General features: G+C 42.3%; 1 protein-coding gene across 2 annotated transcripts in view; it reads right to left on the bottom strand.

Moving 5' to 3' along the window:
* Window positions 1-21,875, bottom strand: part of LOC129698312 (protein diaphanous homolog 3-like) — a 463,901-nt gene that overhangs the window by 404,760 nt on the left and 37,266 nt on the right. For both annotated transcript variants that reach the window (XM_055637392.1, XM_055637391.1), the window contains exons 2-3: window positions 14,724-14,756; window positions 8,115-8,288 (exon numbers count right to left, since the gene is read on the bottom strand). In XM_055637392.1, coding sequence (XP_055493367.1) covers window positions 8,115-8,288; window positions 14,724-14,753 — 204 coding nt within the window. In that variant the 5' untranslated portion in view covers window positions 14,754-14,756. The remainder of the gene's footprint in view (window positions 1-8,114; window positions 8,289-14,723; window positions 14,757-21,875) is intronic.

Here is a 21,875-nt window from a genome sequence, read left to right as displayed (position 1 = left end):
CACGAAGGAATAGGAGAGTATGGCCAAGTGTAGTAGGGATCGATGTGAATGGTGAGATGCGTAATGTCCCTGTCCCACTTAGGAAACCTGAGGTTGCAGGTGGATGCGGGTAGTGGAAGCAGGTAGGGAGACTGACAAAAACCTCCGAGAACCTCACAGGAAACCTTGGGTGGGACGCAAAGTCTCCAGAAGTTTCCGTTCAGGTTTCCTAAGTGGGACAGGGGCATAAGGAATTAAAAGTACTATATTTGAATGCGCATAGTATAAGAAGTAAAGTAGATGAGCTTGAGGCTCAGATAGAGGTTGGGAGATATGACATTGTGGCGATTACTGAGACGTGGCTGCAGAAGGATCGGTCTGGGAACTTAATATTCAGGGTTATACTGAATATTATAATCCCCTTTGTTCAGCTGTACATTCTATAGAAAGGACAGGCAGGTGGGCAGAGGAGGGGGGTAGCTCTTCTGGTGAGGAATGGAATTCAGTCCCTTGCGAGGGAAGACATAGGGACTGACGTGGTAGAGTCACTGTGGATTGAGTTGAGGAATTGTAAAGGCAAGAAGACACTAATTGGTGTTATGCAATCCCCAAATTGTAGCCCGGATGTAGGGTGTAAGTTGCAGCAGGAGTTAAAACTGGCATGTAACAAAGATAATGCCACTGTGGTGATGGGGGATTTCAATATGCAGGTAGACTGGGAAAATTAGGTTGGTTCAGGACCCCAAGAAAGAGAGTTTGTAGAGTGCCTCCGAGATGGATTCTTAGAGCAGCTTGTAATGGAGCCGACCAGAGAAAAGGCAATTCTGGATTTAGTGTTGTCCAATGAACCAAATTTGATAAGAGAACTCGAGGTAAAGGAAGTAGTGCTCATAATATGATTCGTTTTAATCGGCAATTTGAGAAGGAGAAGGTTAAATCGGAAGTGGCAGTGATGCAGCTGAACAAAAGGGATTATGACGGCATGAGAGAAGAGCTGGCCAAGGTAGACTGGAAAGGGATACCAGCAGGATTGACGGTTGAACAGCAATGGCAGGAATTTCTGGGCATAATCTGGAAGACACAGGATCATTTCATTCCAAAAAGGAAGAAAGATTCTGAGACGATTAGGAGGCAACCGTACGGGGTTGACAAGAGAAGTTAGGGATAGAATAAAACTAAAATAAAAGATGTATAACACAGCAAAGAGTAGCCGGAAGCCAGAGGATTGGGAAGCTTTCAACAGAAGGAAACAAAACGGGCAATAGAGGCTGAAAAGATGAAGTCCGAAGGGAAGCTGACCAGGAATATAAAAGCTTCTTTAGATATGTTAAGGGAAAAAGAGTAGCAAAGTCAAATGTAGGTCCCTTGAAGGCAGACACAGGTGAAATTATTATGGGGAACAAGGAACCACAGAAGAGTTGAACAGTTACTTCGGATCTGTCTTCACTAATGAAGACACAATCAATTAGAGCGCATGGTATTGGGAGTAGGGTGATGACGTGGATAGAAAATTGGTTGGCAGACAGGAAGCAAAGAGTAGGAGTGAACGGGTCCTTTTCAGAATGGCAGGCAGGCGAGTGGAGTGCCCCAAGGCTCGGTGTTGGGGCCGCAACTGTTTACCATATTAATGATTTGGAAGAGGGAATTAGGAGCAACACTAGCAAGTTTGCGGATGACACAAAGCTGGGTGGCAGTGTGAACTGTGAAGAGGATGGTAGGAGGTTGCAGGGTGACCTGGACAGGTTGAGTGAGTGGGCAGATGCATGGCAGATGCAGTATAATATAGATAAATGTGAGGTTATTCACTTTGGTGGCAAAAACATGGTGTCCTTGTACACCGGTCACTGAAAATTGGCATGCAGGTACAGCAGGCAGTGAAGAATGCTAACGGAGTGTTGGCCTTCGGTATAGGAATAGAGAGGTTCTTCTGCAGTTGTATCGGGCTCTGGTAAGACCACATCTGGAGTACTTCGTACAGTTTTGGTCTCCTAATTTGAGGAAGGACATCCTTGTGATTGAGGCAGTGCAGTGTAGGTTCACGAGATTGATCCCTGGGATGGCGGGACTGTCATACGAGGAAAGATTGAAAAGACTAGGCTTGTATTCACTGGAGTTTAGAAGGATGAGGGGAAAACTTACAGGAACATATAAAATTATAAAAGGACTGGAGAAGCTAGATGCAGGAAAAATGTTCCCAATGTTGGGCGAGTCCAGAACCAGTCTTAGAATAAAGGGGAGGCCATTTAAGGCTGAGGTGAGAAAAAACTTTTTCACCCAGAGTTGTGAATTTGTGGAATTCCCTGCCACAGAGGGCATTGGAGGCCAAGTCACTGGATGGATTTAAGAGAGTGTTAGATAGAGCTCTAGGGGCTAGTGGAATCAAGGGGCACGGGTTATTGATTGGGGACGATCAGCCATGATCGCAATGAATGGCGGTGCTGGCTCGAAGGGTTGAATGGCCTCCTCCTGCACCAATTTTCTATGCTTTTATCTATGTTTAAACCAAAGATAGACACAATATGCTGGAGTAACTCAGCAGAACAGGCAGCATCTCTGGAGAGAAGGGATGGGTGACATTCTGGGTTGAAACCCTTCTTCAGACTAAAGAAGGGTCTCACAGACTGAAGAAGGGTCTCGACCCGAAACGTCACCCATTCCTTCTCTCCAGATATACTGTTTGGCCCGCTGAGTTACTCCAGCATTTTGTGTCGTCCGTATTTCACTTGGGCAGCTTCCAGCTTAATGAACATTGATTTCTCCAACTTCAAGTAACCCTTGCATCCACTCTCTCTGTCTTTCCCCAACCTTAGTCGTTAACCTCACTCCCCACCAACATCCTCAGGACTTTCTACAGGGGCACGGTGGAGTCTGTACTCACGTACTGCATAAATACGTGGTACTCCACCTGCAACTGTTCGGACAGAAAGGCTCTGCAGAGGGTAGTGAGGGGAGCAGAGAGGATCATTGGCGTCTCCCTACCCTCGGTACAAGAACTGTTCCAGAGCCGCTGTCTGAAGAAAGCACAGAGAATTGCCAAGGACAAACTGCACCCCCTCCACGCACACCTGGATCTCCTGCCATCAGGCAAGAGATATCGTAGCATCAAAGCCCGGACTACGAGGCTGCTAAACAGCTTCCTACCACAGGCTGTGAGGCTGCTAAACAGTCACTCTGCACCCACAGTCACTTGACTTGACTCTGCGGCTGGCACGGACACTTTAATACTGGCACTGGCCACTAAAATCAGCGGCCCCGGACATTTTTTATGATTGGTTTATTGAATTTTAACATTGTGTTTTTTTTAACCGGCTTTTAACTATTTATACTGTTCCATCAGGGACTGGATTGTTTTTAGTGTTATTATGTGTGAAGTGTTTAAATTTCATGTGCGATGCTCCGCTATTCACTGGGAAACGTCTTTTCATTTTGCACTGTAACAACTGTTGCTTGCAAGATGACAATAAAGGTTGATTGATTGATTGATTGATTACTAGTTTCAGTGGCGTCGTGGCGAGTTTCATTGTCCATATATCTAGTTTTCACCTTGCCTACAGCTAACAATGGACTGCTTCTAGGTATGTTGCAAAACGTACCTGAAGCGTCGCTGAAAATCTGTCCCAGCCCGTGTGCGCGATTTTGGCGCCGTTTAGAGGGGGGCGGGTTTAAAACGCGATTTTCCCTAGGCTGTTCAAATCGAGGTTTTTCAGCCTAGCTAAAATTATCAACGAAAAATCGCTGGAAGATTCCCTCGCTTGAGCTAGTATTAGTTTTAAGGGCTTTATTTAATTGTTATAGTAGGTTAAAAATTAACCTCGAAACCCCCAACCGCCGACTACGGGCCAGATCTCATACAGGGGAAAACGGAAGGTAGGCTGTTTATTTTTACGTTAAAAAGGGCTTCTTAAGATCCCTTTATACAAAGTTTAATGTTGCGAGTAGCTAATTTTGGGCCCATTATATCCCGCAGTATTTTTCTGGGCATTTGAGGGCACAAATCTACCGCAATGTGAACGTTCTAAACCAGCGCTTTCACAGGATCCCACTTCTTCTTCTTCTTCGAGTCCATTGCAATCTCACATGTCGTTCTGCCAGTATCTGGCGCAGGTCACAGCTGGTCGGTTCGGTTCATCCAGGTCCTGGGGGCTGCACTGGGGGGCGTCGTCACACTCCAGTAGGTGGGACATTGTCTGTACTGCTCCACAGCTGCATGTGTCTTCTGCCTGGTAGTTCCATGCTTTCATAAGTGCTTTGCACCTCCCCTGCTCCACTCGTAATCTGTTGAGGGTCTTCCAGGTTGGCCATGGGAGATCGTGCCTGCTGGCGAGGCATTCAGTTGGAGCGATTCCTCTCTCCATCCAGTCGTGGGCTCGTGTGTTGAGCTGGTTCCATTCATCTTTCCAGATGTTGGTCCTTGCTGTTTCTTTGGTTGTCTGGGGAGGTGGGACTGTCTGCAAGAAACTGGCTCTAGATTTCAGTCGGGGTGGAGGTGCTGTGTGTCCGTGCAGGGGGTGCCTGGTATCAATCTCCTGTGCTCTCCGCTCGTCTTGGGCGACGATGGATCCTCTGATATGGGGGGGGGCAATACCAGCTAGGGTGTAGAGGCACGGGACTGGTGTTGTCTTTATGCAGCCAGTGATAATGCGGCAGGTGTCGTTGAGGGCTGTGTCAACCAGTTTGGTGTGGTGGGAGCGGCTCCAGCTTGAGCACGCGTATTCAGCTGTGGAGAAGCACAGGGCTAGGGCAGTTGCACGGATGGTTGGTGGATCAGCACCCCACTTTGAGTTTACCAGTTTGCGCAGGATGTTGTTGCGAGGATCCCACTAGAAAGCTGATTTAAATGGACTTTAATTTACAGCAATTAAACACTAAATTCCTTCCATTTGGCCTATAAATTAATGTAAATGAGATTTAAAAATCATGTTTTATTGTGAATTATTTGTGAATATTATTTGGACACTTAGGCTATTTAAAAATGTTAATAATTTATTAAGAAATGGATAGATGTTTAAATCTAGTAATTGAAGTTTGGAATTAGCTACAATTAGGTAACTAATTATATGCTTTAATTTCACGTCATCCAAGTAAGATTATGTTATATTTGTTTCAGAATGCTTCAATCTATGATAACTGAAAATTTCATTCAGTTCTCTTAATTTTTAAGAAAGTTATGGGCTTTTGACTGTCCACGATCACAGCTTTTTTGTTACGTCCATAGAAAATCAATAGGGAACAAGATGCTAATTTCCGAGTATGAAAATGGCCATAACCTTTTAAATACTTGAGATATGAAAGTGAATTAGGTGTCAAATTAAACTTCTTTTTATGCTTTATCCGATGGGATAAATTGCAGACTTGATTTTTAAAATCTCAAAATTTTGTAACATTGCTACTGCTTCTTGATCATTGATACTTTTTTGCATATCTTTCATTTCTTTGTTCGATATCGCTCTATATCACCATCTATATCTCTCGTTCCCCTTTCCCCCGACTCTCAGTCCGAAGAAGGGTCTGGACCAGAAACTTCACCCATTCCTTGTCTCCAGAGATGCTGTCTGTATCGCTGAGTTACTGCAGCATTTTGTGTCTATATTCAGTGTAAATCATCTTGCAGTTCCTTCTTACACATAACAAAAGTTTATTCAGGTACATAAAGAGTAAGAGCGAGGCAAGAGGGACTTTGGACCGTTGGAAAATGATGCTGGAGAAGTGATAATGGGGAATAAAGAAATGGCAGAAGAATTGAATATGTTTTTTGCATCAGTCTTCACAGTGGAAGACACCAGCATACTATGCACCTTCAAAACTTCAAGGTATTCATCACCTGTACTCCCAGGTCTCCCCTTTCTGCAACACTCTCCAGGGCACCACCATTTACTGCGCAAAATCTGCCCAGGTTTGACATATCAAAGTGCAACACCTCACCTTTGCCACAGATAAATTCCATTTGTCATTCCTTGGACTACCTTCAGAATTGATCTGGAGCTTGGAAACTTAAATATCCTTCCTGCCTCACTGTCTACTACACAACATTTTTTGGCATTGTCTGCAAATTGACAAACAACGTTAATTACACTTGGACCCAGTACCAATCCCTGCGGCACACCAGGGGTCACAGGCCTTCAATCAGAAAAGTATCCCTCCACAACTACACTGCGACTCCTTCCAAGCCAATTTTGAATCTAATTGGCTAGCTCATCTTAGATTCCATGCGATCTAATCTTTCAGACTAGCTTACCATGCGGGACCTCGTCAAAGGCCTTGCTAGAGTCCATATACAACATCCACCCCTGCTCTCATCATCCTCTTGGGGACCACTTCAAAAACTACCATTTCCCACGCACAATGTCATGCTGACTATCCCTAATCTGTCCATGCCTATCCCAAGGCTGGTAAAAGTCATTGGTGAGAATCCCTCCAACATCTTACTGACCATTGACATCAAGTTCACTGGCCAGTAGATTGCTGCTGCCCTTCTGAAAGAACGTTTCACATGAACCACTCTCCAGTCTTCCTTTGGCGGAAGATGATGCAACTATCTCTGCAAGGGCCTCCACAATTTCATCCAGGCTTCACACAAAGTCAGATGATGCACTTGGTCAAGGCCTGATGATTTATTTACCTTAATGCTTTTTAAAGCCACCAATACTTCCTCTTTGGTACAATATGAAATATATATGGTTTGAACAAAGCAAATTCAAGGGGCAGAAAATTGTTTGGAGGCCCTCCCTCAAAGATTGGAATATAGCAATTGAAACAGGAAAATACTCGGGTACATCAATCTACATATCAAATAGTCGTCTGGGGTGGCATGCAAAGAATCGCCACATTCTGGCACCACCTTGGAGGTTTACAGTCTAAAGTCTCTGAAAAGTCTGTTCTTGGCCCAAGGAATTATGCAATTGGTTACTTTTTCCTCACGTAAGGCCAAGTGTCCTGGTGGCACCTGGGTAGATGAAGATGGAATTCAGCCAGGTCAAGCCCGATGCCATCACCTCCGTCTACTGTCACTCTATGCAGCTGCCACAAGTTGCACCTAATCTGCTTGCTTACCCCCGGCTGCCCTAGGTCTTCCAGTGGCAACCTCTACCAACAGCATGACCATAATAATGATGCTGTCTCTCGCCTCCTGTAGCCGACCTGCCACTTCAATGCTTCGAGCTCACCCTGTCCTGCCTCCCGATCTGACCACGGAGCTTTAGGGCGTTGTCCAAGATTGTGGGTGACGAGCCTGCAAAAGTTGACGGCGACCGACCAACACTGCCATCTTCACTAAGTAACTTGAGCCTTATACCTAGATGCAGCTTATCTACTCACTGAAATCACTCATCTTTCTCCACTTGGTAGGCATAGACCAACAGTGGCATCTAGAGCAGGCAAATGCTGCCCCTCACCACTTTCTCCCGTTTTGGGGTTGCTACTTCCATGATTGCAGCCAACATCATCTCCTCTCACTGTGACATCAAGCACATTCCAATGTACACAATAACTTAATCAGCCATGATCACATTGTAAAGTACAGAAAGTACATTAAGTGAAGTGCCTCCATTTTCAAGACTTGCTTTCAATTTCAGCAAAACATAAAGATTATGCATGGCAACCATCACATTTTAAGCAGTTGTTCATTTCTACCATCAATTCTAAGACCTTCATAAACATAGTAAAAAATTTTAGATGCTGGAAATTCAAAATAATATTTAGAAATGTGAGAAGTATCAGTCAGAATCTGGCGAAAGAGTCGTTACAAAGAATGAAAGATCCTGGATGAATCAAGGGAAAGACTGGGTGTTCAAGGCAATTGCTAAGAAAGAGGCTGCTGGAAAAATCTACCAGGACTGCCAGTAAAGAATTAACCAAGTAGTAAGCATCACCATTAGTCACCAAGATTCAGCAAATTCTGTTATGACTGACATCACTACAATTTCTCAGATGGTGACATGGGTAAAATATTTCCTGTCAAAGTTAAACCACTCTTTGTTCAGAAATTATAATATCAAGGCTGTTGAACATCTAGTTTAATCATGACAGCATCGAAAAGCTCAGAGAGACTTGGACTACTAAAAAATGAAATCTTCCGTAATTAGGTTCTCAAAATAATCGCATGCGCAGTAGTCCATTAAATTAATAGGACAACTTACCATCATCTTTTCAAAGAGCAAAATAACATCCTTTTCTGGCAGCTGGTTTGAGTTTCCATTCTCTGGGGATATTCCAGACCAGTCATTCCTGGAAAGTTGTGACTGTTTATGATTTGGAAGAGGAGGCCTACCACGCTTACTGCCTAGGATTCGGATACTTGCAAATCTGTCCAACTGCAAAAAATGAAAAATAAAATTTTTGTTTGTGCAGCCTGTTAATTAAAATCAAAATATCAGACAAAAGATACACAAATTGGCAACAAGCTTAAAAATAGTCACTTTCACTATGCCAATGTGACTGCTATCCAGAAAAATGCTAAATATACATCATGAACTGTAATTAGATGATTTAAAAATAAGACTTTGGTGTTAATGTCACAAGAAAGCAGTGGTACTTAATATAGGATGCACTATTTGATTTGTATGATAAGGTCAAAGATGCTCCTTTTCAAAATAATCCTAATGAAAAATTTTGTTGGAACCAAACTAGCATGGAAAGAGCGCCTAAAGGAGGACTTGAAAGAAAATGTTACAATAATTCAGAAAACAATCCATTAAGACATTATCTATAGATGGCAAAAAACAATGCATTAAAAAAATGCAGCATCCAATTTGCTCATTAGTAAATATAATGAGAGGATCTCCGATATGAAATGTTTATTATTGACCTCTTCAAGCTTGCAATGGATCATTCCCATATACGCCTCCGACTAATGTCAGAGAACTGGAGATTTCCAGTGATATAAGAACCATTTTGGAAAGGAATCATTCCGATTTGAAATTACCTTTTATTTCAAAAAAGCACTTCACAAATCATGACCCCCAGCATTTATATTAATCATAAGATTGTTGGCTTGTTTCTGCCATTTTGCTCATCTTTTAGGTACTAATTAGGCACTTCATGAGAACGAGTCTACAGTACACCGGGGAAAGAGGCTACGTTTGTTGGTGACACATCTTTAAAATCCAACAGGTAAATGTTAAAAAATAGAGACTGATGTCTCGCCAAACCTGTGCTCCCCTACCTGTGTTCCAGCAGCTTTTGCAGCCACAAGTTCGTTCTCCGTCTGCAGTCCTGAAACAACTACAATTCAAACACGATACACAGAAAGTTTTTTTTGACAAATCCAGTAAGCCACTTAAACCTCTCACCAGTGGACAGGTGGTTCGCCTCCAGACCAACAAGGGCTATGGCCATCTGGATCATATCTACGGCCCTGCTAAAGAACCTCACTCTTATCCGGTTGAGGCGGACGGAGCCATTTACAGACGCAACCGTCAACATATTTTCCAGTGAAGGAACTGTGTCCTGTGACTCCATATCCAGATGTCTCGCGTTTTGTATGCCCTCCCACTACCGGTCCTGCTGCTCCACTATCAGAGACCGTTTCCACCGCGGCCTCCCTGCGGCTTTCGGCGCCTGGCTCGCCGATCTCACCACCTTCCTGGACCGTCGTGTCCCCGGTCACATCTCCCGTTCCCTCCCTGGTATCTTATCCGTTTCAAATCCTTTCACCGGAGTTGTACCACACACGTGCCAGACGGTTTAGCAGGCCACCCATTAGATACGGTGAGCGGGGGATGGCAAGTCAAGCTCTTGGAATTCGCTATCAGCAAGCTCATGTTGTAACAGGCTTGTCCTTGGGGCGGACAGAGTCGCACGGGAACGGCAACATCTTGCAAAGTGTTTTAATTTCATGCAGAAATTACAGGTTTTACCATGAGCAATACAGAATTGTCGACCTAAAGCATGAAAATAGTTGCAATTAGGACCGAGCAGCAGACGATCTCTGCTGCGAGGCCAAGGAGGGCTAGGAACAGCTGTTACAAGCGGAGGTGTCTGTAAGATTGACACTATACTGCGAACGCTGACCGGAGCTCACAGACTTAGTGTGAGAAGATGGTATCTCAGCAATCTGACAGGCGTGCTCGGCTTGATTGAGGGTCAGGTCAGAGTTACGGAGCAGTTCATCCTTTAACTTGCTATCAAGCAAACCTTCAACAATTTTGACACGGATGAGTTCATCACACAAATTATGAAATTGGCAGCGTGCAGCCATGTGTTTTAAGCCGCTGATAAAACGTTCCATCGGTTCATCAATCTGTTGCATACGAGCATAAAAGTTGGTACGTTCAATAATGTAGTTCAAGGGCAGGTCATACAACTGTCTGAACTTTGCAAGTAAGACGGCAGGCCAATACACAAAGCTTCTGGTAATTGACTTCATGCTTACTCTGCCAGGATGTTCGGCATGAAGTTCATTTGGGATTTTATTTCTCAAAGACTCTGTTACAACCACTCTGTAACCCCACTTAATGCATCCCTGCTCACATGATAATTCATGGCATCGATTATGGAAAGGCTTTGAGTTCATAACCGAGTTCAATCCACTATTGATTTTAGTCCAATCGTTCAATGTCTATTCATAGACCCACTTCAGCACAGTGTCTTTCTGTTTCTGCTGCAATTTCTGTTGCAGTCTTCATCCACAACTTGCAGTGTGTAGATTGAGTTATCACTTCCCACGTCAGAGTTCTCACGGGGCAACCAGGACAATGCATCTGCAACTGCCTTGTACTTGGAGCTTCTGTACTCAACCCTGTAGTCATACTGGGACAGCAAAATTGCCCAGCGCTGCATCCTTGATGCCATCATGGAAGGTATATCTGACTTGAGACCAAGTACCACTAGTAGTGGCTTGTGATCAGTAGTAGTAATGGTCTGCTGAAAAGAAACTGATGGAATTTCTTGATTCTGAACATGATGCTGAGTGCTTCCTTTTCTATCTGTACATAAATGCGTTCACTCAGTGACATGGTACGGGATGCAAAAGCAACAGGCTTTTCCTGTCCGTCATTCATTACGTGGGAGATCACTGCACCTACACCATAACTTGAAGCATCACAAGCAAGTTTCATCTCGCGTGTCGTATCGTAGTGAACAAGGAGTTTATCACTTGTCAAATTTTCCTTGCAGATGTCAAATGCACGTTGCTGTTCCTTTGCCCACATCCATTTCACATCTTTTTGTAGCAGACGTAGTGACTTTAACACAGTTGCTAAATCTGGAAGGAATCGTGCATAGAACTGCACAATCCCAAGGAATGATCGTACTCCTACACATTGTTGGGTTTTGGAGCATTCACTATTGATTCCACTTTCGCCTTCACAGAGCAAAGTCCGTTGGCATCTACTTTGAGTCCAAGGTAGACCACATTTTTTTTTTTTTTTTTAATTTTTATTAGAAGTAAGCACAGTCATATGGCACCAAAGTGCCTAATATATATTTTCATAATACATTTTATGTACAACTTTTTTTTTGTTACATTGAAAAAAGATGATAATAAGAAAAATAAGTTAGATAGTAAAGGATAGAAAAATTTGAAATATATAGTGTGTGAAGAAAGAAAACGAGTAAATGAAGAAAGTTGAGAGAGAAAATAGTGAAAAGAAAAGGAGATCATTATTTATAGTCTTGACCAACCCTCGTCCAGTCCTGAAACAGTTATTTTTTACAATTGTGTTGCACCATATGATTCCAAAAAAACGACGAATGGAGACCAACTCGTTATGAATTGGTCTGATTTATCCATTAGGAGGAATCGCATTTCCTCAAGATGAGCGGTGTCCAACATACTTGCAATCCACATTTTAAGCGTTGGTATTGATGTACCCTTCCAAAATTTAAGTATTAATTTTTTTGCTATTATTAAACCATAATTAAGGAATAGATTTTGAGATGTGTTCAATTTATTCCCATCTTCCATTACACCAAATATAATCATTTCAGTATTAGGTTCCATTCTTGTCTTGAATAATTTTGTAAGTATTTAAAAAATATCATTCCAAAATCTATAAATTTTTATGCAGGAAACTAAGGAGTGTGTTATAGTTGCCTTTTGGGCTAGACATTCATCACAAGTGGCGGATATATTTGGATAAAATTTGTTCAATCTTGTTTTTGAATAATATAATCTATGTACAATTTTAAATTGAATTAGATTATGTCTTACATTAATTGAACATTTGTGAATATATATCAGGTATTTTTCCCATTTAACCTTCATAATTTTTATCATTAATTCCCGTTCCCACTCTTCTCCAAGTACCTCTGTAAGGTAGACCACATCTGACTAAGCAAATGCACATTCACTTTGTCGCAATTTGACATTGTGGCAGTTCAGTCGTGTGAGAACTTGCTCGAGAATTTCCAGATGTTCTACCATGCAATCTGTGACTATCAGTAGGTCATCCTGTTGCACACAGTGTGGAATGCCTTGTAACATTTTGTCCATGATAGACTGGAACATTTTCGGGGAGGATTTCACACCATAGGGCAGCTTTGTATATGAATAGGCCTTATGTGTGTTGATAGTCAAGTATCACTGACTTTCCTTGTCGACATTGAGTTGGGCGTAAGCGTGAGCCAAAACCAGTTTAGTGAATACTCTAAGTTCTGCATACAGATCTTGCGAGGTTGGTAACGGATATTGTTCGTCATCAACGGCTTGGTGATTGTGACTTTGTAGTAATCACATAGTCGAACAGTTTTGTCGGCCTTGGGTACAGTCACAATTGGCGTTGCCCAGTTACTCTTGTCTGTCTTCATGAGTACTCCATTCCGTTCTAACCCGTCCCGCTCTTCCTCCACTTGTGCTTTAGTGCATATGGTACAGGTCTTGGTCGACAATACACAGGTCTCACTTGCTTAAGTCGAATGTGTGCAGAGTACCCTATTAATCCCGTGTGACCGTCAGCAAAAATGTCTGCATGTCTGCTTATAACGTTTTCAAGACGCGATTTGAACAAATCAACGCTGAAAATGTTCTTCCAGTCTAATTCGATTCTACTCAGCCAATCATTTCCAAGGAGGGTTGGTTTATTTCTGTAGCTGGTCATTATGATGGGCTGTGTTACTCACTGACCATTCTGCTGAACTTTACAGTTCATTTGTCCACATGTCCCCAAAACTTCGCCCAAGTAGGTTCTCAGCTTGACCTTGGAAAAACATAACTTTGCACTGTAACTTTGGAGCGCTAAACCAAAACCAAAGTACAGCGGGGAGCCGAGTTCAGCCAGTTGTTTTCGTTGCAACAATAATCACTCATCCCAATTTTGTCAGTTCAAAATGGCCAAGTGCTATAACTGCCAGAAGAAAGACCATATTGCCTCAGCATGTCGGGCCAAGCTTAAAACAGAAAACCCACAATCTACGGCAATCAAGCGACAACACCGGAAAGGAGTTCATAACTTGGAGATTAACCCAGAAGGTAATGAACTTGGGTTGTAAATCATTTATGCATCCAACATCGATAAGCCTACAACCAGTCAAGGCAAGGACTTTCGAAATAAACTATTGATAAATGAACAAGTAATCGATATGTGTATTGACACGGCAGCAGACAATGGTATCTGTAGGAACTTTGTTTCGTACAGGTCTCTGCTCATATCCGAACAATCTGCTGCCGTGTCAATACACAAGTATACAAATTTACAAACAAGCTGGAAAAAAGGCATCTCTTAAGAAAAAGTTAAAAGGCAGGAAAACATACAGACTGGCAGGGATTGAACAGACATGGGCTTGCTTATTATTAAAAAATAGCGGCTAACATGAAGATAATCCTCTTCAATTACTACAGACTGATGGTCCACTGATGAATAAGCAGTTCAATACAAGCAGAATATTTTCAGTGCTTAATATTATTTAGAATCAATCCACATAAAAGGATTATAGGCTCATAAATTTTGTTTCTTCTTTTTAAATGACGAGTATTGTAGAATAGGTCATTATATTTTATGAAATTAAGTTTCAAAGCTGGATAGTAAAGGCTGTAATCTTTTCATTGATGAGCTGCAAATTTAAAATGGATGAACAAAACATTTTTTTTATACAATTCGTTTTCAGGCAAGTCATTGGTTCAAGTGCTCGAGTGAGTGAGTGTGTGTTTTGTTGTCATGTTTCGAAATGGAACAATGGCATTTTTATTTGGAGCAGCATATGTATGTAAACATGTATGTCCTCTGTAAAACACCAAAATCACCAACAAGAAAGTTCAATAAAACAAACAAAAATAGTACAAATACAAACACAATGCCCCAGTCTATGAAGTTTGGGGTTTAGTTGGAGGTTGTAATATTCAATGGTTGTTGGGAAGAAGCAGCTCCTGAAACTGGATGTTACAGTTTTCAGGCTCCTATACCTTCTTCCCGATGGCAGGAGTGAAATGAGAACATGGCCAGGGTGGTGTGTGCCTGATAATGCCGGCTATCTTTGAGGGAGCAACTCCTGTAAATCCCTTCGATGGGAGTGCCTGTCACTCTCTGTAATTTTCTTCATTGCTGGGTGTTTGAGTTGCCAAACCAGGCTGTGTTTCAACCAGTCAATGTGCTCACTGTAGAAGTTCAAGAAAGTATTCATTGACATACTGAATCTCCTCAATCATCTACTTCGATACTTTGATGGGCTTTTATTATGATTGGTAATTGTAAAGTGATAATGCAACATCAATATTTATCCACCTAGAGGGTATTCAGATGAGTCAGATGAAAAGCTGCAAAATTATATCACAACACTAAAGTCTTAACAAAACATGCAAAAAAAATCCTTACCACATCATCAGTCAATGTTTTGATATTCATGTTCTGAAGAGAGAGGAGAAAAAAAGTATTTGTTACCAAATAGTATTACTAACTGAAAAAAAGTAAGATTGCCAACTCGTGCGATCAAAATTTAACCATAAACTTATTTCTATTATTTAAACCACCCGAATGCTGACCTATTTTGCAAAACTTCAGCCATCCAGGATCCTGCAGAAATTAAAATTTGCAATGGATTCACTGGTGACAATGTACACCAAACATTTTTTTTTAAATCAGTCTTCTGGACGTATTACAGAGAACTGATCATTTAGGGCCATTAGTCCATTATCTACACAATTTTTTTTTTCATTTTCACATTAAATAATTGTGATCAGACTTAAAGATACAACAAATAAATGGCTCGTGAAAGCATTTGGACATAATCACAATTTAAATTAATTATTATCCATGTTTGAGTAAACCATGTGCCGTTGCATTTATATACCGATTTCTATACTTGACAAATTCTAAAAATTGTTGAGATTAATCTTACTTTATTGTTGAAAACAGTTTATTTTGGTCTTCATATGCATTTACTCAATATTATTCCTCAGCTAACTTAGAGCTTTGTCTCACAACCTACTTATCCATAACGAAGTGAACTATCTACACAAGCATGAGTGCGTCAGAGGCAGGGATAAGCTGTGACAAGTGACCTATCTCCCGAGAAGGACTTTCCATCATCAACAGCTTATGAGCCAGCACTGCTATGTAATACTCTCCAAAAGGGTACTGAAAAAAAAAAAATACAGCACGACCAACTCGCCAGAGCATCATCACCATCCAGGACAAAGTAGCTCACTTGATTAGCACAGCATCCACCTGAACATTCCTTCAAAACTTTGCACATTGTGGCTACAGTGTACAGAAAACACACTGCAGTTGCTTGCTCAAGCTCTACAAATAGCACCTCCCAAACCAGCAGCCACAAGAACACAAAAAAACAGCAGGTGCATCATCCGCAGTTTCCCTTCCAAACTGCAAATAGCCCAACTTAGAATTAAATCAACACCTTTGCTACCACTAGATCCAAATCCTGGAACTTGCCATCCACAGCACTACAATATACAATACAATACCGTTTATTTGTCATTTGAACCTCACATGAAGTTCAAACGAAATTTGGTTTCTGCAGTCATACAAGAAAATAACCAAGACACACACCAACACAATTTACACAAACATCCATCACAGTGAATCTCCTCCTCACTGCGATGGAAGGCAAAGTCTTGTCTCTCCCCTGCTCTCCATTCCTCTCCCAAAGTCAAAGTCAAAGCCCCCGGCGGGCGCTAGCAAATCCCACGGCCACTTAAAGCCGCGCCGGGTGATGTAAGGCCCCGCTCCAGGTCACTCTCAACCCCGCAATTCGGGCGGGAGAAGTCGCCGTTGCCCCGCAATGCGGTCTCCCACCGGGGACCCGCGAGCTCCCCGTGTCACCATCCACCGGAGTCAGGTCGCAGCCGCGCGCCACCACAGCTCTCCACACTCCGAACTCTCCACGCTCCGAAGCCTGCCTGCTCCACGATGGTAGGTCCGCAGCTCCGCAGGCTCCGTGACTTGAGCCCCCAGCTCGCTCCGGTTGGAGGCTGCTCCACGGCAATAGGCCCCAACGGCAACCGGACAGGGAAACGGTCGGGTCCCCGTACAGGGAAGAGATTTAAAAGTGTCCCCCCACCCACTCCCCCGCCCCCACACATACACAGTCAAAAACCCACCACAATCTATACCCTCAACAGGACAATAAAATAAAAAAAGACAGACAGACTGCAGTGGCCGCTGCGACGTCGGTCGCGCCGCCAACCCACTAAGGGAGCACCTCCACCCAAAGAGGTGCAGCATTTCAAGACAACAGTTGATCACTATCATAATAAAGGGTAATTACAAATAGATTTTAAAAATAGCTGCCTTGAAAATATATTCAAAATTTGATTGGACAACATGCAAAACAATGCTTTCCACTGTACCTCAGTACACATGACAATAATAAACCTAAACAGCACCACTTAATTTCTCCCCAGCTCACCCTCAATAATAATAATAATAATAATAATAATACATTTTATTGTCATTGCACATAAGTGCAACGAGATTTGGGTATGCAGCTTCCATCCGACATCATAACTTAAGTAACTACTAAAATTTAGGTTTAGATACCCCGAGAACATGGTTTGTACAATGAACACTACAACCGTAAAATAGTCAAAACAGACTAAAGTACAGATGTGTCTGTGCGACGTGACCATCCGAGGGAGACAGTCCGTGGGGGTGGGGGGCACTCAGCAGGGCAGGTTCAGAGCAGCTATAGCTCTGGGAAAGAAGCTGTTCCTGAGTCTGGAGGTGCGGGCGTAGAAGGCCTTGTAATGTCTGCCGGAAGGAAGCAGTTCGAACAGTCCATTACAAGGGTGTGAGGAGTCTTTGTGAATGCTGACGGCCTTCCTGAGGCACCTTGTGCGGTAGATGCCCTCCAAGGCTGGTAGCGGTGTCCCAATGATCTTCTGCGCTGTGCGGACGACACGCTGAAGAGCTCTCCTCTCCGCCTCCGTGCAGCTGAGATACCACACAGAGATGCCATACGACAGTATTCTCTCTGTCGTGCAGCGGTAGAAGGTTGTCAGCAGCTGTTGGGGCAGACCAGTCCATTTCAATGTTCTCAGGAGGAACAGTCGTTGCTGTGCCTTTTTGACCAGAGCAGCGGTGTTGATGGACCATGTGAGGTTCTCTGAGATGTGAGTGCCCAGAAACTTAAAGCTGGACACTCTCTCCACACTGTCCCCATAGATGGAGATTAGGGTGTATTCCCCCTTCTGTGACTTCCTGAAATTGATAATCAGCTCCTTAGTCTTGGAGGTGTTTAGTGACAAGTTGTTACGTGAGCACCAGTCCGGCAGGTTCTGCACCTCCGCTGTGTAGTTTGTTTCATCACCGTTGGTGATCAGCCCGATCACCGTTGTGTCATCTGCAAACTTGACGTGGTGTTGGTGTCGAATGCAGGAACACAGTCATGTGTGAAGAGGGAGTAGAGCATGGGGCTCAGTACACAGCCCTGTGGTGTGCCGGTGCTCAGGGTGATAGTGGAGGACAGGTGCGGGCCCAGTCTCACTGCCTGCGGTCGCTCCATCAGAAAATTCAGGATCCAATCGCATATCGGCGAGCTGAGGCCTAGCTGGTGGAGTTTGGTGATGAACTTGGTGTGGATGACCGTATTGAAGGCAGAGTATAGTCTATGAAGAGCATCCTCACGTACGTGCCCTGTCTTTCCAGGTGAGTCTGGACAATGTGAAGAGACAGAGAGATGGCATCCTCTGTGGATCTATTTGCCCTGTATGCAAATTGATGAGAGTCCAGTGAGGCAGGGATGCTGGATTTGATGTGGGAGAAGACCAGCTTTTCCGAGCACTTCATTGGTATTGGAGTTCGGGCAACCGGACAAAACAAGATTGATGATCCAGTAGTTACTGTGCATCACTTTGAACAGTTTGGAAAACATTAGTAACCTTTTATGTCACTTTGCAAAAGCACCAATGCCCAAAATGTCAGAACTTCCCATTTTTTCCCTTGGCTCTCTTAACATCACAAGTGCATCTTATTTGACAAAAAGTAATGAGAGAATTTAGAGCATCTAAAAATCATATAGAAACATAGACATAGAAACATAGAAACATAGAAATTAGGTGCAGGAGTAGGCCATTCGGCCCTTCGAGCCTGCACCGCCATTCAATATGATCATGGCGGATCATCCAACTCAGTATCCCGTATGTTGCTGTTCACAGAAGAGCATTGCAATTGCCACAAACTGGAAAAAAAAATTAGTCATAAACTTGTTATTCATGCTTCGAACATTCAGATTTAACTTGTACTGACATTTTTAGATATTCATTTTGATATTCTCATTTACATGTCTTCAGGACTGATATTCTGTTAATTCCTAACCCATTTATCAAATTATTTTATACTGAATTATAGATACTTTTTTGTCTTTCAATTTTCAATTTCAGTGATCAAAACTCAGGTAGAATTTGTTATGAAATGGAGGAATGATGAGGAATGGCACAGTGGAGAGTTGCTATCTTATGGCACCAGAGACCGGGGTTCAATCCTGACCACGGGTACTTGTCTGTCTGGAGTTTGTACATTCTCCCCAGGATCTGCGTGGGGTTTTTTCCGGGTGCTCTGGTTTCCTCCCACATTCCAAAGACGTCCAGGTTTATATGCTAATTGGCTTGGTATAATTGTGAATTGTCCCCCATTTGGATCGTGTTAATGTACGGGGGAGATGGACAGGGATCACTAGCTGGTGTGGATTCGGTGGGCTGGAGGGCCTGTTTCCGTGCTGTATCTCGTAACTAAATGAAACCTGGAAATTATGTGGTAAAATGGATTGGAAACAGTTGCTTGAAGTTAATTGGAATTGGTAGCGTAAAGCAATTTGAATTAAAGTAATATTCAGAGTAAATATATTCCCTTGTGGGGGGGAGAAGATGGGGTTAAAACAGGTTGTAATTTATTAATTGTGCACTGGATATCCATAAGTTGTCGGCTGGGATAAATCAAGCATGGGGCTCGAAAGGTCTGAAATGTCCAGCAGTGAAATTTGAAACATGACATGTCCAAAGCCAGATGGAACAATGGAATGAGTAGAGATGAAAATATTAACCTTTGTGGAAGGATGTGCCAGATGTAGGTAAGATTTTTAATAAATATTTCCCTCCAGAAAGGGAGGAGAAATTGTAAACTTAAGAAGTGTGTTATCTTAGTACAGATGAGCATTGCAATGAGAACATTGTTGCTAATTCAAATGTTTGTAAAAGCAACTTTTAAAAGCCCGGGGAGAACGTACAACTTATACAAGCCCATAATGAACTATTTGGTAAAGGACAAATTGTGTGTTACCCTGCTATGAAATCAGTTAGTAGCATATTTGCAGTGTCTACAGAGTGCGGGAGGACTGAACGGTTAGTAAGGTGTTAAAGTGAGAAGTCAGTTCCGGTCGAAACTGTCACCAACTGTTTGCCACTACCTCGTGATAATGGGCATTCTTACCCGGGTTGTGAGGACAAGACATATGCGGTGTACTATCAGAAATGCATCTGTTCTCTTTACAGGATAGATATGCCTATACTATCTGTTGACCCGTGAGGGAGGGATGCGTGCTGTTGTGAAAGACAGATGTATGATGGGAACTCAGGACAGAACTAGCAACATCACCAAACATCAAAAATACATTACTACCCTGCTCGATGGGATGAAGGAGGGTATTGAATGGGGAGACTGGGGAATTATATAATTGGATCATTAGTATGGCCATATATGCAGCAATAGTGGTTTTGTATTTGTTCGTGGGAATTGCTATTGTTGAATGTATTATTGCTAGACTAATGACAGCCTTTGGTAATGTGGAAACTGGTGAGAAGATATTATTGCAACATCTAGAAGAAGACATTCCAATGTTGAATGGCGAGGTAGCTGAAAGGATGGTAAATGCTCAGGTTGAGAAAGAATTGTTAGAAGACGAATGTATTAGAATGAATAAAATAGAGATAGTCCAGTGGTATGGAACCCAGAATAGTTGAGCACCATTAGGGCTCGGGTTTGAAGCACAGCAGAGAAGTAGGGAACAGCATTGGTGTCAACAAGCCAGCCTGCCGACCTACGTGATCTGGGTTTTGGGGGCTATAAAGCATCTCAACATTAGGAATAAACTTGGATAACTAATAAATCAATGCCGATGAATTTCTGCTGTATTATAATCCTGTTAGTAGTCATGAAATGACCAGAGTGGGGAATGAGGAAATATTATATAATAGAACCGCTCGGATAGTGACTTTTATATGCTAGGTAATTTGCAAAAGAAAAGCTTAAGGTTTTCAAACATACGTCTCCTAAAGAAATAAAGTACAAGGAAACATACACACACAGGGAACGGATGAATCAAAACATAGAAACTGAATAGCTTAATCTGAACCTGAATAGCTTAGTTTATTGCTTTGAGGCAATTATAACAATGGAGGAAATTGTATTTGATATGATTTTGTGTTGAAGAATGGATAGCTGAATAGGGCCTCTTCTTAGGCCAGAGGTCATCTGCTCTTTCTCTATGGCACATTCTTGAGCTGTGAAGTTTATGCTGAGTTCGAGACAGAATTCAAGGCTGATATATAATAGACTCCGTAGTTTGCTTTGGCTATGTTAAATTATAATGAGAGTGAGATAAGGGATAGGATGTGTGTGAAGGGGAGTAGTTGCTTGGAGAGGAAAATAATCAGATTGATGGATTTGTTTATAGAAAGTTGAAGAGGCAGATGTAATTCTGATGTAATGGTCTGAGTTGTGAATCTACCTTTGTTCTGCAATATTTGTAAAAGGCCTTGCAGAGAGATTGGAAATCCAGCTCCCAGAGATAGGAGGAAAAGGGGCTGGAAACTAGAATTAAGTTGTATCCTGGCAGCAAACACATATTAATTAAGTTCACAGATTTCCAACCCATGCATGCTTGGGAGGTGTGAGTTTCGAACTTAGAAGCTGGAATTCGGCAAACTCATATAATTAATGTTTTAATACATAGGTAATTATATTTTAAACTGTAAAATTGTAGTGAAACAATTTATGAAATGTATGGTGTCTTAGCAGGACTATAAACATTAGACTTTGTTTAGATTTATAGAAATATCTTTCTTCTTGGTATGGAGAGTGTGTATGACTTGTGTGATCATTGTATTACATATGAATCTTATATTTTGAGGAGTGGTCTTTGATAATTGAGCCTACTGGGGTTTTGCTGTTGAAATAAAATAATTCTAAACAAAGTTATACCACAGGCAAACAAAGGTTGTAAAATGAGACCAGAGAAGGGGGATCGTGTGACTGCTGTTGTAAATCATCAGAAGGACTCAGATGATTGGTTTCTAGGTTGTCATACCCTCTGTATCTGAAATGTCTAATACCTATAGAAAGCAATGGGTTTGTATCAAAGCTACTCTTCTCTGGACCCGCCCCAGAGCATCAGCTCTGTGTTGGAAGGTTCAGAGACTAGTCTCAGCTGAATAAATAATCGATTTCAACAGCTACAAGCGTTTTAGTCAAGTGGACTTAAGATTGACAAAATAACTCAGTTTAACACTTTCC

This window comes from Leucoraja erinacea, chromosome 6, assembly GCF_028641065.1.
Source record: "Leucoraja erinacea ecotype New England chromosome 6, Leri_hhj_1, whole genome shotgun sequence".
Classification (NCBI taxonomy): Eukaryota; Metazoa; Chordata; class Chondrichthyes; order Rajiformes; family Rajidae; genus Leucoraja; species Leucoraja erinaceus.
This window is presented reverse-complemented; position numbering and strand designations above follow the sequence as displayed.